We start from the raw sequence: 17,828 nt of genomic DNA on the forward strand, positions 1-17,828 counted from the left end.
GTGTCTCCATAACAATCATGGAGCTGTTTCAGTACATCAAAGGCCCAACTTTGACCTGGTTCTTGTAACAGGGTGTGAAGGCAGTACTCCATTGTTGTCAAGGATAAACAACTGCCTGATAAGGTATTGTTTGACAATAGTGGCACCCCACTGCAGGGATGAGGGACTATTTAGCTGGCCTGCCCTCAGAGACTTAGGGAATCTCATGGATTCTTGAATACCCTGGGGGATTATTCACCCGACACAGTCAATACTCCTATTTATGCTCTTGACAGCATCTATCCCAGGTGTCCTCTCTAATGCTCCAATGAAACATCCCTCAGGATGAATATGCCCCAAACACAGACCCAACATATCTGCGCCTACTGCATAGCAGTGGTGGCAGTGAAAAAAGCTTTGCTTCATTCTTGGAGGTATTCACAGAGCTGATGCACACCCCTAAAAATTATCACAAGCAGTCACTTAATGCATGCAGGTTTCAAACGTTCAACTTCTACTGTGGAAATTTGAGTTGGGTGCAGAAGATTATGAAACAAACAGTCCCACATCATTGTTTGGAAATAAGTTACTGATTGGAGGAAAGTTCCCATATGGCTTCTGGCAATACACAAGTGGCACAGTTACAATGATGCAATGGTATCAACATAGGATTTGGTTAAAATGTATAGGAATAATTATGCCATAGAATCAACATAAGCAATGGAACACAGATTGTTACCTGATACAGAATCAGGCCATTTAGTCCATCTGGCTCAGTGTTATCACTGACAAGCTGCGATTCTCCAGAGTTTCCAGTAGGACTCTCCCAACGCTACCCAGAGATGGAAAGCATATGCTCTACCACTGAGCTACGGTTCTAAGGCATAATTTATATTGCTATACTGCATGGTTAACTGCATCTGGGGCCTGAGCAGATATAGCTTTGAGACTTTAGTATCTTTTAGACTTACATATGTATAAATAGAGTGGGTTGTAATTTTTCATGATACACATCATCCTTAAACTAAAGCATTCATATTCCATGGCACATGGTTCACTTAGATATTAAATTAAAATATTTTAAATAAAGGACTTGTGGCTTTGCGTGCAATTCACATCAATCCATCATAGCAAAGAAACAGATTGGGGAGTGGGGGGGGACCCTAAATATAAATTGCATGGCCTCACATAAATAAAGGGTTTAATACTACACTTCGCTACCATTAAAGTCAAGATTCTTAAAACCATCACACACAACTAAAAATATATGCGAGCATTAGGAGATTATGCCCTGCACATATATTAATAGATTACACATTGTAAATCTAAATTCAATTCCTCTTGGTGCTGAAATAGCAAGTCATATAGGATGAACTGCAGGGTTAATGTAAACCAAAAAACAAAAACACCCTAATCTTTTCCCTTCCCCCACCCCACAACAGCTGGCTCATAAACCAAAAGTAATTGCACTTTAAAAATTCTGTGTTCCAAAGTTTCAGCGGTAAATGATCTTCTGCTGGAGAAGTGTATTCATGGAACTAAACTATAAAATAAGGGAACAGCATCCTTAATAGGTTGCAGATACCATACACTGCTCAAATATAGTGTCTTTGCTAGAGGCTATAATGACAGAGTAAAATAGCAGATACTACTGGGACCAATTTGCTGGTGTCATGCACAGGATCCAGTGTGTTCCTCTCTTGCAATTAATAAAAGGGGCACGCTTGCCATTTGCTTTGGCTATTATAGTAAATCCAGATGCATCCCTATCTAAGCTGACTTGCAAGATGTCTCATGCACTTCCAGCAAATTAGCCATTCCTACACCTAAACCTATCTCATCATTCCAGCAATGTGCTTGGTGCCTGTCACATTATTCTTCTAATGATGTAAGCCATGCCATTAGTTCTTATTCTGGAAGAAGGTTAACACATACCTGTCACAGTATGGAGCAACACTGCCTCTCTTAAATCCAGCAACCAGATTATGATCAAATTACAGTGCAGTTCTGTACATGGGTACTTAGAAATAAATCCCATGGAGTTAAATGGGGCTTAGTCCCAGGAAAATTGATCTAAGATTGCAGCCTCAGAGAATAAATACCAGTTCCTGGGAATCACAAGCAGGGAGAGGTCAGGTTTGGCTTGCTGAATTCGCACAGGCATCTGCTTGCCCACTGTGAGAACAGGATGCTGGACTAAATGGACCTCTGGCATGACCCAGCAGGGATTTTCTTACGGTCTTAATAAAAATGATGCTGCTGCAGTCTTGCATTGAAGTTTAGTTATTCACTTTACCCCCTATCCTCATAAGACTACAATTGCTTGAAGAGGCAATAACATTTTAAAGTAGTTTATAGCACTGCCCTGTGAGGTATCTTTAGGGGAAGAAAAGGCTCATGAGTAAACCCTACACGAATCCAGAGTGGAGTCCCTAACATGCTGGGATGGTGCCTTGTACGCCTCCTTCTGGCAACTCCTGCAGCCAAGCTGGTACCAAATGTATTGCTTTCCTTTCCTTTGGAGCACATAAGCGAGGCAGAAAGGGAAGTCTTGTCTGGGGAGTGAGTGGCACCTCCAGGGGAGCAGGTGGCGCAGTGGTCTAAACCACTGAGCCTCTTGGGCTTGCTGATCAGAAGGTCGGCGGTTCGAATCTGCGCAACGGGGTGAGCTAACTTTGCTCTGTCCCAGCACCTGCCAACCTAGCAGTTTGAAAGCACACCAGTGCAAGTAGATAAATAGGTACCTCTGCGGAGGGAAGGTAAATGGCATTTCCATGAGCTCTGGCTTCCATCACGGTGTTCCATTGCGCCAGAAGTGGTTTAGTCATGCTGGCCACATGACCCGGAAAGCTGTCTGTAGACAAATGCCGGCTCGCTTGGCCTGAAAAGTGAGATGAGCACTGCAACTCCACAGTCGCCTTTGACTGGACTTAACCATCGAGGGGTCCTTTACCTTTACCTTTACCATGACCTCCATACACACTGCTAAGGCTTGCACTCCAGGGAGGTCATTTCAGTGCTGCTAATGCAGTGGTTTGACTTTCATCCTTGGAGGCACATTCTATTGTCTCTTGAGATAGGTGGATGCCAGCAATAGCATTGAATAACTTAAGAAATGATAAGCTAAATAAATGCTCTACATCAGTGATGGCCCCCCCAACTGACCACATGAAAATTGCTGAGGGACTTGGTAGACCACATGATTTTTCTGCCTATTTAGCCATTGTACTGCACTGTGCAAGATGCTTAAGTATGTATTGACTTTCTCCTCTTTTTAAGTGTCTTGTCAGCCTTTCCCTCCTGCTTGAGACCTTCCAGTGTTATGCGGTCAGCTGTGGTTTTATTCCTCTGAGGATGCATGAGCCTCCTCTCTCTGCCACTTCCAGTTCTTTCCACCCACCTTCCAGGCATTCCGCTGGATCCAAGAATGATGGAACAGTTGCTGTGCTCCCCATCCTTCACCTGCACATAGCTTCTCTACAAAACTCTCATTGTGGACCACCTGAATGAAAAACATGGCCCACTTGTGGTCCACAGACCACACTTTGCGAATCCCTATTTGCATACCACTAGAATAATCCACTAAATATTTTTCCAAATTGGTATGTCATGTCAGGCTTGGGAAATAGGCAACCCAGAATGGTTCTCTCACATGAATACCATGCATTTGATGCACAAGAGGATGTCCTCAGCTCTCTCTCTCTCTAGTTACACTGGAACATCCTTAGCTTCCTCAGAGATATTTTGAAATGAAATGGGCACTTTAGTTGTTCACAAGGATATGGAAGTGAAAATAAAGTTCTACACCATCTAGCAGTAGAAAGGTTTGTCCTGTTGCAGCCCAGTACATTTGTCAGATTTGTACCTCTCCCTTCCTCCAAACTGAGGGTGGCATACCCACAATAACCACTTATCATCACAACCCTGCAGCCCAGCCACTTCCCTAAAGGAATGATGTTTGTTAACATCTCAATGTTATTTTTGCGCTCTTATTGTGGTCAAACTATTGGCAACCTGTTCTCCTTCATTCCTTCTTGCTTTCTGCACCCTCCTGTGTCTGGTTTTATTTAAGATTGTAGGCTTGCTAAGAGAGATTCAATTGCATTCTATTTTTGTACAGTCTAGATTTTAAGCACTTTAGTTAGAAATAAATAGCATGTCCCATGCCATGTGCAAAGCAGCTTCCTTCATGATGGTTTGGCCAACTGCAACTATGATGATAGTCCAGGGGAGAGATTCATCAGAAAACACAAGCAGAATGTGGGAGGTGTGGAGAAAAGGAGAGGCTTGTGAGGTATGTAGACTTTAGCCCTGCCAGGAGTCTGATTCCTGCCCCAAAGGGGGAGAAATGATCTGGTAAAGAGGAACTTTCCTACCAATGGAAATAATATGTGCTTGCATCTATGGCTGCAGAGAAGGAATGTATGTGATTCTGTCTGCTCTGTCCTGTAGTGGAAACAGCCCAACAGTCGTGCTTTGGTATGGATCTATTCTTATCTCTAATATGGATAGGATAGTGGGATGTCACTTCTTCACTGTTCTGTTTGCAGGTTCAAAGCACATAAATGCAGAGTTCAAAGTAGGTATGGTGCCATAAAAGTAAGCCAGCCCAAACCATCAGTTTACACCAGTTGTTTTTGGTGCATCATGGATTTGCTTTTAATTTCCCCTGTAGTTGTTACATGACAAGCATAAGGGAGATTTAAATTCTAAAAACGCAGAATAAAATTACAAAGCTCTCATAACATATTATGGACCCGTTCTGAACTCAGCAGCTTTCACCCCAGTATTAAGACTAATGAGGCTGTAAGAGACAGCAGTACACACATTTAATTGTCAGCAGCACGATAATTTAAATCTCATTCCCTTAGGGCTCTCCATCTTTTCTCAGCTGAAAGGGCAAGCATAGCCCATTACAACATTAAGCAGCTGATGAATGACCTTGTTGTTTCACTTGTGATTCACGATTGATCATATCCAATTAAAGCCCAAGAGAAATCAATTGTTCCAACCTAAACCATTTACATTAATAAGAAATTAATGAATTTACTAACCTATAAAATTTATGCATGTGTGCATTTTACACACAACCCAAACATACCACTTTGCTAGAAATAAGTGATGGAATTATTTAGCTGGAATGGCTGTAGCTCCATGGTAAGAGCATCTGCTTTGCAATCTGAAGGTCCCTGGTTCAATCCCCAGCATCTCTAGACACAGCTGGTAAAGTCTCCTACTTGAAACCCTGGAGAGTGCTACCAGTGCAGACCAGGGTTGCCTAACTGGCCCTTGGAATTTTTCCCAGGTTACACCCCTTCTGGACCCTGCTTTGCATGCCAAGTGTTTTGATGTGGCTGGAATATGTTATCAAACTCCAATAATGCCTATTGCTTGCCTGGATAGAGAGCACATGTGAAGAAACTAACCTACTGCATGTGAAGAAACTAACCACTCTTGTCTCTGGCCCCATCCAGCACTGGCATGTGTCCCTCACAAAGTTCTGTAGAGGGAAATGCAGCCCTTGGGCTGCAAAAGATTCCTGACTCCTGGTGTAGACAGTACAATACTGACCTAGAGGGACCAATGGCCCGATTAGGTATGAGGCAGCTTCCTGTTCTTCAGAATGATTCTTTAAGGGATCATGTTATGGCTTCTGACATGGTGGTATGGCAGAATAAAAAGGCTTAGGCTACACTTACCTGAGAGTAAACCCACGAATAGAAATGCATTGCTAATCCTCTAATATTCTGCACTCAAGGCTAGAAAACTATTTTTAATAACATCATACTTAATTAGTGCTTTTTTGAAGCCAACAAATTAGCAACCGTATTGAACTCATAGCTCTGTGGGTTGATAGCTATGTAACCTTTCCATAGTGTTACAACTGCAGTGAGACTTCTTTACAAGCTCAGCATCTCTCTCTCTCTCTCTCTCGCTCACACACACACACACGGCACTAACTGAAATGATCAGAGTAGCTTTAAATCTAGGATTTATGCAAAAGAAAGCGAACTGGCCATACCTGAAATTGCCACAACTTTAACCAAATCTCCAATAGATTGATAAAGCACCAAAGCTGCAAACTTACACCAGGGGACTGTGTCCCACTGAACTCAGTGAAACTTCTCTTCTTTTTTTAAGTAAACATGCTTAGGGATGCTGAATAGATCCAATGTGAAACAGCAGCTATAATGGAACACTTTCAAAAAGTAAAGCACTGATATGCATCAGTGAACCACAGAGCAACATGTATATTTACTCATAAGTAAACCCTACTGAGTACTATTTGATTAGCCCTTATGAAAGTGTGACTATGATAAGCCTTCTTTTATTTGCAAGACAGAGTAGTTTGTTGGCTTGGATACTGAAACAAAATATGGTTTCCCAAGAACAAGAAAGTATTTCTGTGGAGTGCCCAAGAGGGAATGGCAGCCCAAGACTTCTGTCAGGCATGTTCTGATAGTGGACAAAGATACGTCACTATAGGAGTATAAGGCTTACAGCATTTATTTCTAATCTCATTACTTGGATTCAAAAAAGTCAACTTCTTTCTATTCCAAGTTAACACATATGTATTCCTTCTATTGGCACAAATACAACAAAGGCAACAAATCATTGGGCATAAGTAGACACAAAATGGTTACATTCTGCTTTGAGAACTTCTGCACTTTTGCCACTATACATAAGAAATTGATTGGAACCAGTTCTACACTAATAATTTCTTGCACTTAGATGGTTCCTTGTTTTGTAGCTCAAAAATACAGGGTTTTTTAAAAAAATTCTACCCATCTTTCCTCACACAGAGAGTACAATTCAGATAGCATTGGCTTAATATCTATTAAATACACAGGGTGGTATTCTACTGATTTTACTTAGAGTAGATCCATTGAAATTAATAACCCTAACATAGTCACGTTCACAAATTTCAATGGGTCTATTGAGTAAAAATGAGTCAAATACCACCCACAAATTTCAGATGTACATGGCAAATGTTTAATATAGAGCTTGAAAACCTGAAGTGATGTGACCAGTCTCTGCTGTGTTACTATTAATGCATATATTAGTTTGAGACCACTGCACTGGACCTATCCACAGAAGTCAGATTATTACATGGAAATTCAAAGTTGTATTATAATAAAGACATAATTAGGAACAAGTATTTATAATTTCAAGCAACTAGAACCAAGCAAGCAGGAAAGACTTCCTGACCAGCCTAACAAGCAGGGATACTTTCCAATATTGCAACTGCAGGCCATCAACAATACAAGGAAAATCAAGGATCGTAACGATTTCTACACAAAGACCACTTAAATATAGGCAATAATCATGCAAATTACACATGAACACACATATGTGGTAGCAATAGCCCCATTTTTACTTTACTGAATGTTGAAGATCTGGTCTCAATTGGCTATGGTCACCAAAAAAAACAAAAAAACAAAAACAAAACAGTGAAAAAGACTATGGGCCCACATGTGGCTCTATGGACGTAAGAGGAAATCTCTTAAGTGGACCTATCCAATACAATATGTCAAAACAAATCAGTGTTTTGTATTTGTAGAAGAGTATTGACAGGAGACACACTTCACACTGCCACAGTGTTTTACAAGAGGTTCTTCACCTATATCACTGCTGACAACCAAAATATGAGTCAGTTAAGTCATGAATACTGATTAAGTTGCTGATAACTGACTGGGAAATACAACCTCAGGTAAATATTCCTCCCTATGTTTAGCCAAGATTCACAAGCTCAATAGCAGAGCCTACATAGCAATGTCCACAGTGTATCAACATGTAGAGTACTACTTGTGTGAGCTTTTAAAAATGTTTAGTGCTGGGTAATTTTGTAACAATTTGTGATTGCTCCAGAATTCAGGATGCAAATCTTTGTTCTAATCTTTTGGTAGACATGGCAGTCTCACCTACACATTACAGAGACATACAAAAAGGACAGGAAGCCATGTTGCCCCATTAAGAACATTTCAGTTTGACAAGGACCTAAGTGTCAAAACAGTGTTCTGCAGAACTCAAATGCTTGCACACTATCTTGCATCACTTTGGTTCGTCCTAATAACATTTACACATACATAAATCACTAGCATTGCATCCATAATAATGTGATTTTCAACATGCACTTCTGAGCATGTAAGGTGCAACTAGTACTTTTTTTAAATACACTTTTTAGAATAACTTTCTTTTTACTCTATAACGAAGGGCTGAAGATGACAAAGCACATGAGGGAGAATCTATTCTATGTGATTTAATTGCACTGTTACACTTGGGAGTGAAAACCTAAAACTGAGAATACATAGGAACACATTCCTTTACATGAAGCAATCCTCTGCTGGAAAACAAAACAAAAAAAGAGTTAAGACACTGGGAACTTGGAGGCCACTTGATCTTAAGTGAGTAGTTCTGAATGGAGAATCAATACACAGTCATCTTTCCTTTAGGTATAGTGTTTGTTTTTCATTCTAGGTTTTCAAATGATTTGGCTGACGGGGGAAGGCTTCGCGCGAGGAGCTTTTCTTTCCAAGCAGACGCCTGCACGTCCAGCAGGAGATCAGTCCAAACACTCAGGCCTCGTACTTCAAAGCCCCCATCCTGGGCTTTCAGGTCTCTGAGCTGCGCCAGCACCGCGCTGCGTAGAGGCTCCGGCCCTTGGCAGAGGCAGCCGACACGCTCCCTCACCTCCTGCCAAGGCGCCGCCGCGCCTTCTTCTAGGCCGCCGGCCCCCCACTCCCCGCGCAGCGGGTCGTAACGGAGCCGGCTCCCCCAGGCCGCCAAGAGGCTCAAGTAAGGGGCGCGCAGCTCAGGGTGGCGGCTGCAAAGCGAGGCCGCCCACGAGGCCGGCAGCAGGCGGAAGAAGGCGGCCAGGCGAGGCTGCTGTTGCTGCTGCAGCAGCCAAGGGAGCAGCGCCGCCCTGGCTTCCGCTTCGCCGCCGGGCTCCAGCAGCGCCGCCGCCACGGCCCTGTGCAGCGCGGGGCCGCAGGGCAGCTGCTCCAGGAGGGCGCCCTCCTCGCCGCCTTCCTCCCGCAGCCGCGCCAGCAGCAGCTGCCCCTGGGCTCTGGCCGGAGGGGCCTCGTGAGGAGGAGAAGGCGCCGAAGGGAGGAGGAGGAGGAGCTGGGCGGCCGCCTTTCGCCTCGCCAGGCGGTGGGCGCGGAGCTCCCCGTCCTCGCCGTGCAGGAGGGCGCGCAGGAGGGCGCGGCAGGCGTCGGAGGGCAGCGCGCGGTTCTCCAGCAGCGCCAGGCCCAGCAGCTCCGGGCAGCGCTTCAAGTGGCCGAGGCCGAGCGGCGCTCCCCGGCTGCGCAGGCGCCGCTCCACAGAGGCCCAGATGCCGCGCTCGGGCGGGAGGCGGGCGTGCAGCCCCTGGAAGAAGCGGCCCCAGCTCAGGGCCCGGCGCACGGCCGCCGCGTCCCAGCCTCGCACCAGGCCCGAGCGCGACGCCGCCAAGAGGCTGGGCAGCAGCTCGGCTTGAGAGAGGAGCGTCTCCATGGCGACGGGCCCAGCAGGGGAAACAGCAGCTCCTCTTGCCTTCTTTCCTTGCCGCCGCCGGTTTGAACGGTGGAGAGGCCCGCCTTTACGTTCGTGAGGCTAGCCAATCAGAAGGCAACCCTTCCCTGGATTGCTATTGGGCGTTGGAAACGCCACTCTTTCTGTTTAAAGCAGGCGGGCTGAAAGGGTTGCCACGCCTCTTTCTCTGCTCTGTAACTTTTGATCACAGGACAAATCCGTCTTTTTTTCCCTTTTTTTGAGGACCTGCGAAGGCTGCAGGTCAGGTGGCGGAGACCCGATGTTCCACGACGGCACAAAGCTAGAGGGTTGTTGTGCAAGAGATTATTTGAGCCTCGTTCCAGTAAATCTCCTCTGCCCCTACAGAATCCATGTAGAAGGACCTGCTGTCTGAGCCCCAGGAACTACCGTTGAGTTCCTGGCTTGTCTACCTGGCTCAGAAAACAGTCGCTGCATCCCCGAATAGTGCACTTGAAAACGAACCCCAAATTGCGGAGGAGACAGCTACTGACTGTGGGCGGCCTGCTGTTAGATTTTAATAATAATAATAATAATAATAATAATAATAATAATAATAAATAATAATAGGGATCAAAGAGCCACTCGTTCAGATTAGCCCTTACATTATTCACCAGCAAGCCTTACTGATGGTCCTCTGAACAAGTTTGTGTGTGGCACATACTCAATGTCAACTTTTCACAAAGTTCTCCCCACTCCACCTTCCCCTAAAACTGCCAGGTCAGTGGTATACACTGTGTTTATCATGTATGCTCCATGTAGCCACATCTTTATTGAGATGGACAGCAGTGGTTTAGCATCATTTTATGTGGCTTACAACATGATGATTGACATACAGTAATTACAATAGTAGTCATGAACAATAAATAAAACACATTAAAAAGTACACAAAAAAATTGAACAGAGTGTTGGTGCGAGTTGCAATCCAGGAAGATCTGGACGGCCATGGGTGTAGCCAGGGGGGGCAGCTGTCCCCCAATCAAGTAAATAAATAAAAAATACAACTAAGTGAGGTTCTGCCTTCCCTAACATGAAGCCTGGCTATGACCCTGTGGGGGGCCACAGGTTCCCCATCCCAGTGGCAGTGAAACAATTGGGCATTTTACGGTACCTCTTTTTAAATTTAGTATGAGATGCATCTATTAAAGTGCAACTGAAACCCAGTTTTAACGGTACTGCATCAAGTGGAAGTTGTAGTCCAAAACATTTGGAGGGCTCTGGTGACTGTGAAGGCTGCTCTTAAAATTTGCTAGCCAATGCTTCAAACTCACCGGATCATTTTTTGACCTATTACAGTCTCTGAAATGAACCCACTCCTGCTTTCAATTATGAAAAAGCTTCCCTCCCCCACAAGCTTCCCTGTAGTTTCATTGTTGATTCTGACCTTCCTTTCAAAACACACATAGAGAATATTCAAGTGTAAACGACAAACTACATGTGTAGTTCTGTGTTGAATGACAGATAGTCATGGGGAAGCTCTGGCCCTCCAGATGTTGTTGTATTCCAGCTCCCATTATCTCTGGTCACAGTTTCATCACCCCTGATATACAGAATCCTCTACAAGAAATTTGAAAAGGGGATCCTGTCCCTTTTCTCATAACTTCTGGTTTAATATGAGAAAACCCAGCCATTTAAAATATTTGTGCTGCCTTCACAACTGCTTGAATGCCTGCCAAATGTGTGAAATTTGATCAATAAAGGAGAAAGTACTCCTTTGTTAGATAATGTGTGTCCCTCAAGGGAGTCATTGGATTAGAGGCCTCAAAAAACCAATTCCAAGCTATAAAAAGGAAACACTCCAGTATCCCAGTGAACTATAACAGCAGAAGACTGCTGTGCACAACTTCATAGCTTCATTATTTTGCTTGAGTTCTGCTTTATGTTAAACTCGGGTTTCAAACAAAATATTCACTTTATTTTTGGACATATATATGTCTCATCACTTCTGTTCATAAGCCAACAGAATCCACCCAGAATTTAAACTTGTCTGACAGGTTCTTTATAAATGAGTGCAGTGGCATGGAAACTGTGGCTTCTTCCCACACAGCCATGGTAATATTTGGAAGCAGAAACCATATGGCTAGACACATGGCACATTTTCACTCATTTATTGTTCTCCCAGCCAGGCAACAACTAGACTGCAAGAGACCCTTGTGATCGGCCCTGCCCACCTTTTCTAGTTTTCAAACATTCCAACGTAACTTAGGCAAAATGATAGAAAAGTGACCTCTGTTCTGCTTTTGATACGTACATATGAAGCAGCCCCAACTCCATCTCTCCTCCCCCAGACCAGTACAATATTTGTATTAAGAAAACAAGAAGGAATTGCTTCATCTATATACCCTGTTGCTGTGCAGACGGCTGCTTTTTCAGTTTAGGATTGCTTTTGGCATACCCTCTAAGTACTAAACAGAAGAACATGTGTAGATGAGTCTATAATATTTACTTGTAAGTAGGGCTGTGCACACACTTCCATTTACTGTGCATCTGCTTTGGGAAGTGCTGCAACACACAACAATAGCCACAACCCAAATATATCCTGCCATTTCTTATGGAATACAGTTATTCCCAGAATGATGAGTTATCCCCCAAACCAGCTTCGATCCAAATTGAGAAAAAGAATGCCTAGCTGTGTTTTAAGTTGGCAACGTGTACCTGCCAACCTAGCAGTTCGAAAGCACGTCAAAGTGCAAGTAGATAAATAGGTACTGCTCCAGCAGGAAGGTAAACGGCATTTCCGTGCACTGCTCTGGTTCACCAGAAGCGGCTTTGTCATGCTGGCCACATGACCCGGAAGCTGTCTGCAGACAACCGCCGGCTCCCTCAGCCAGTAAAGTGAGATGAGCACAGCAACCCCAGAGTTGTCCGCGACTGGACTTAATGGTCAGGGGTCCCTTTACCTTTTACACAGCCCAAGTCCCACGGTGTTCAGTATATTCCAGTGCTATTTAGTATAAGCAACATAAGGCATGCTTCAGAGTCAGTGATCACTTTTGAAAATCCTGTTTTTTTTAGTAGATTTAAAATGAGGAAAAGTAAACAAGTGTGTTTTGATCCATCAGCCAAACATAAATTCATTCAGAATGGTCTTGAAACAAAATTGTAGATTAGAGGCTTGGAGTGGAGTTCTTAACTCCTTTTTTATGTGTGAGACAAAAGGCTTTTTTCCTACACAGGGGAGGTTTGACTTGGTATTAAAGTGATATTTTTACACTAGAAAGTGAGATATTTTTACATGTATAAAATTTGGTGCAGGGCAACTGTGACTTCAGCAGAAAGCTGATTGCTTGGTTATTGCCAGAAAATTTTGGGGAAGATAGTTTGAAGTTCATTCATTGGCAACTAATGGCTGGACAATCTCCTCCACCTCCCACTCCAATGGGCAATTTACAGATAGTTTGAATCTGGAAGTGAAAGACAGCAGAGTTTAGAGCTTGCCCAGTTGATTCCTGATTGGTCTATGGGGGTCCACACTGTTGGTTTGGAACTCTAATGTACGATCAGGATCAGTGGTTTTGCTGCCAGCTAAAAGTGTCTGCTTGCTTCCACTAGTGTATTCGTGCATAAAATGCACATTACAAAGATGCCACAAGTGGCCACATTCTTTCTTATGAAGGAAGCTAAATGCTGCAGAATTTCCCTTAGACTTCTTACCAGCCTGGGGGAGATGGGAGCATCTGAAGATTCTTATGGCACAAGCTACTTGGATTTTCTTCTGTGTCTGCTCATACCTTTTGAGTTTCTTTCAGGCTAAATGTCCTGATACTTCACAGCTACCTTGATAGAATTGTAGTTATGTGTATGTGCTTATGCGTTCTCACACACCCCACCCACAGACACAAAGAGACAGGGTTTTTTTTCCTTTATTAATCTGCAATAAGTTTCTAAGTGTCTGTTGTTTCCATTTTCATTTCTCCAAAGCTTTTTATGTGCATTCTTCCAGCACATTTCTCATTATTCTCTCAGTCTTTCCTCTGCTGGATAGCTAAGCTTTCCAGACATATAACCTGAAATGTCCTGGGAGAATTTACATAAAAACAATAAAGCCAAGGAAATGGAAACCACAGAATATATACATCAGTTTTTCAGCCTTTGCTACGGAGCACATTGGTTCTTGTTTGCTGGGGAATTCAACTTTCCATATTAACATCCATTCACTATGGGGCAAATGTACAGAGCAAGGGATGGTTGAAATCATTTGAGTTGGCGTGGGTTTCATGACTTAAGTGAATACTCTGAATTTGGTGGCAGGGCTTGTATGTTAATCTCATTAACCATAAAAAGAGTATTATGTGCACAAATCCTCACACATCAAGAAGAGTGCTCTGTGCAAAATCATCCAAATGGTAGGATCAAGCTAATGCACAATTTAAACAAGAAAAAAAAGCATTCATCTGTTCAAGGAAAGCTGAAAGGTGCCTGCAAAATCTAATGGTGTATTTGATCATTCTAAACCTGAAAGTTTTGGAAACAGAATAGACTGTGTGAATCAGTATAGCAATACAGATACTGGGATTGGCATAGGCATAGAGAGCTTCTATGCCAAAATTGCATGGGAGGGTGATTGGGTCTGCCCCTGTCATGTCTAGAGCTGGGGGCTGGGGTGTCATTTAAAATACAGCCGTACCTTGGTTTTCAAACAGAATGCATTCCTGAAGTCCATTCGACTTCCGAAACGTTCGGAAACCAAGACACGGCTTTTGATTGGCTGCAGGAGTGTCCTGCAGCCAATCAGAAGTCGCGGAAGCAGCACTGGCCTCCGAGGCAAAGTTTGCAAACTGGAACAACTCCTTCTGGGTTCGAGTTCCAAGCTGTTCGTGAACTAAGCTGTTTGAAAACCAAAGTATGACTGTACTTTCAACTTACATGAGGGTTATGTTCCAGGGATAGTGCGTAAAGCCAAAATCGTGTATAGTCAAAACTCCAACGCCTTCCCAAGGCCACTGAACACTTTCCCTGTGCCTCTGAACACTCTCCAAAGGTGAGCTCAATGGCAGGTAGGATTGTTGACTGTAATGTAATGTGCACTTTGCGGGTTACGTCCTCCTATCATAGCAAGGGGCAGTTCATTAATTTGCCTCTTTACAGATACGTGAAGCAGAAGGCAATACCAAGTGCTTGTCCACAGCGAACCAGACTTCTGAATAGCATTTCTTTGTTCATTACCATAAAAACATAGTGTTTATGTTTGTAATATGGCAAACACCAAGTGTTATGGACCTCTCCACAATTCTTTTCTTGAAGTACTCAAATGACCATATAAATACAATTATTCCATGTTGTTGTTGTTTAGTCTTCTTAGTCATGTTCGACTCTCCGTGGCCCCATGAACCAGAGCATGCCTTGGAAACTCTCACTTTCTTCTCAGAGCTTCTCCTTTTTTATGTCCATGGAGTTTTCTTGGCAAAATACTGGAGTGGTTTGCCAGTTCCTCCTCCAGGTGGATCACATTTAGTCTAAATTCTCGGCTATGACCTGTCCGTCTTGGGTGGCCCTGCATGGCATAGCTCATGGTTTCTTGAAGTTATTCAAGGCCCTTTGCCACGACAAGGCAGTGATCCATGAAGGGGTATTCCATGTACTATGATACAATAGATCAGAGCTGATATTAAAAACGGCAACAACTTCATCTGCAAACTGAAGCAGAATATCTCATGAAAATTAATGACGCTTGATTCTGCTGAATTTAAAAGCTGATATTGAATCTTAGCATTCCGGAAAAAATGTATGCTCGGACTTGAAGCCTGGAGATATTCGGTTTTAATAGGAAAAAGTGTGTGTGACACAAGTCATTTTCTTTCTGCCTTTACAGTAAGCAATACCGGAGATGATCCAGAAACGTTCCCTTTTCAAATATTTCTTCTTCCCAAGACACCCGATTCTAACCCTTATCATTTTTAAAATGGTACTTTTACTACTGAAGGAAGCCCACATGGGGTTCTCAGGTAGCTGCCCATCCAGGCATTGACCAGACCAAGTCCTGCTTAGCCTCAGCAATGTGACAGCTTCATATACCCCCAAGACTCAGACCATGTTCTGGAACCTAGCCAAGAAAGTAAAAAACCTACGCACAGGGACTTGATAAGCAGTTAATGGTCCCACTGATTTCAATGGGAACTATTTACTGGGGAGCATATCCCGTTCAATACGGTAGGGCTTCCTTCTGCTGAGCGCCTGAGGACCCCCGTCCTGCCACTCACCACCTGGCCTAGGGCAGGGCCTGACAGGCTCCACAAAGGACTGCTGCCGCTGCTGCTGCTGGGCAGAGAGGGCTCCGTTTTTGTTTTTGTTTTTAAATTGCTGTTATTTTTTACCTATGTCATTTTAAATTGTGATATTAATGCTGCATTCTTAGTTTTAGATTTTGATTTATGTGGAAATTGTTTTCCATTTGGTTGTGTATTTTTTGATGTGGTTTCTTTATTGTTTATGACTTTTGTAATTATGTAACTCTTGTCATGTTGTAAGCCGCCTTGAGCATTGTTTTTAACTGTGGAAGGGCGGCATACAAATAAAATGATGATGATGATGATGATGATGATGAATGGATGCATAGAATTGCACTGCTACTGTGCTTGAAAATGTTCAGTGACATTTACATCCTGCCTTGCTTGTGTCTTAGAACTCAAGAAGGCATACTTGTGCTTCCCAGGTAATCACCTGCTTAGCTTCAGCAAGATGGTAACTTCATGTGCCTGTAGACCTTTTCCTCTTTTCTTCTTCTTCTTCTTCTTCTTCTTCTTCTTCTTCTTCTTCTCCTCCTCCTCCTCCTCCTCCTCCTCCTCCTCCTCCTCCTCCTATTTTTGTATCACAGATTTGAAGACCCAGTGTCTGAATTCTCGATAGCTTAAAAGCAAGTAATAGTTTCAGTTAAAGGATTCCTAATGCGAGAGCCTGGCTTCTCACTCTCAACTCTGCCTATCACATTCAAGAGTTAAATGAGTAGCTTGCTTTCCGTTTGTCTTCATTATTGGCTTCTCTGGACATCTGCTTTTAGAGCTGGCTTGAAATTTGAACCTGCTATATTCAGCAGCATGTGTTATTAATGTACATTGGGTAAGCAGCATGCCCATTGTTTGTAAATCAGAATATGATTAAGAGCAATAAGCAGCAAAATCTCAGCCAACAGCAAATTAGGAAAACGTGCTTGAAGTGCAGGTCCTAAATGCATAGAAAAACAATCTCATTTACCAGAAAGGAAAGAGAGAGAAACCGAAGATGCTTTGCAGTCATCCTCAATAACAGCTGTGCAGCTTCACTGAAATGTCTCAGGGCCAGTTCATTCTGCTGCTGCTGCTGTTGTCATCTGTTCAGTATTCGCAATAGCACATCTAAATGATCAGAAATTTTGGTCCAGTCCTTCCAGGTCTGTGTGGGTTTCCATGTAAAAATGAAAAAATATACACACACAGAAATGGAAAGCTAACATGTCAAAGAGATGACAGTGCTGAGGTGCCACCTTTCCACATTCAGATTTTCCTACTGGGGTATTTTGATATGAAGAGTATTCGAATATGCAATTATGCACATGTTTCAAGTGGCATAATACCAGGAGGACTGTTCGAATAAGCTTTCAAATCTTGTGAGATGATATCCAATGGAGTTCTTGGCAGAACCCCAATATTGATTTGGCTACTTTCAGAGAGGCACAAAGATGTTGGTCAATAACTTACTTCAACATGAGGACTGGCATTCCTATGGTGAATTTCCTGATCCCTATTTTTATTGTGAAGCAGAGCTCACCAGATGAATTGGGCTCATCAATTCAGTGATGTTGCAGCACACTGAATGCTAGTTCTCTGCTTCCTTGGAGGTTTTAAAGCAGAAGTTGGATGGTCATCTGTCATGGATGCTTTAGCTGAGATTCCTGCACTTCAAGGGGTTGGAATAGATGACCATTGGGTCCCTTCCTACTCTAAGATTCTATGATCACTCAAGTGGGTGAAAGGTGAGGAAGCTTTGATGGCCCCAACTTGTTCAGCTTCTCAGTACATTGTGGGTAGTGAATTCACACTGAAAGTAATATATACACCTGCTGAGTTTCCTCTTATTCAGAATAAGGGAGATGTGATCTCTCAGTCCATATAGACGAAGCAAGGACCTAGTGGGTCTTGATGTTGCAAATGCATCTCAGAGGTGCATTGGTGGAGTCATATTTGGTCGTAGATATGAAACCTGACCTGCCCTTTTTCAAGGGTTGAAATTTCTCTTTGAGACTACAGATGGCTGGACTTGCCACCAAAGTCTTCAGCAGAGGCTCAGGACCAGAGGAAGGTGGACCTGCCAGCACTCTTTAGGCTCTGCAATGTTTAAATGGA

The 17,828-nt window shown here is 43.3% G+C and overlaps 1 protein-coding gene across 1 annotated transcript; it reads right to left on the reverse strand.

The window, feature by feature from the left end:
• Nucleotides 1–6,470: 6,470 nt before the first annotated feature.
• Nucleotides 6,471–11,204, reverse strand: FANCF (FA complementation group F). Its single transcript, XM_080976108.1, has one exon. It carries the CDS (start codon nucleotides 9,472–9,474, stop codon nucleotides 8,449–8,451), a length of 1,026 nt encoding a protein of 341 aa, XP_080832234.1. The 5' UTR covers nucleotides 9,475–11,204; the 3' UTR covers nucleotides 6,471–8,448.
• Nucleotides 11,205–17,828: the final 6,624 nt, after the last annotated feature.

The sequence above is a fragment of the Podarcis pityusensis genome (genome assembly GCF_964106645.2).
Source record: "Podarcis pityusensis genome assembly, chromosome: 1".
Taxonomy (NCBI): domain Eukaryota; kingdom Metazoa; phylum Chordata; class Lepidosauria; order Squamata; family Lacertidae; genus Podarcis; species Podarcis pityusensis.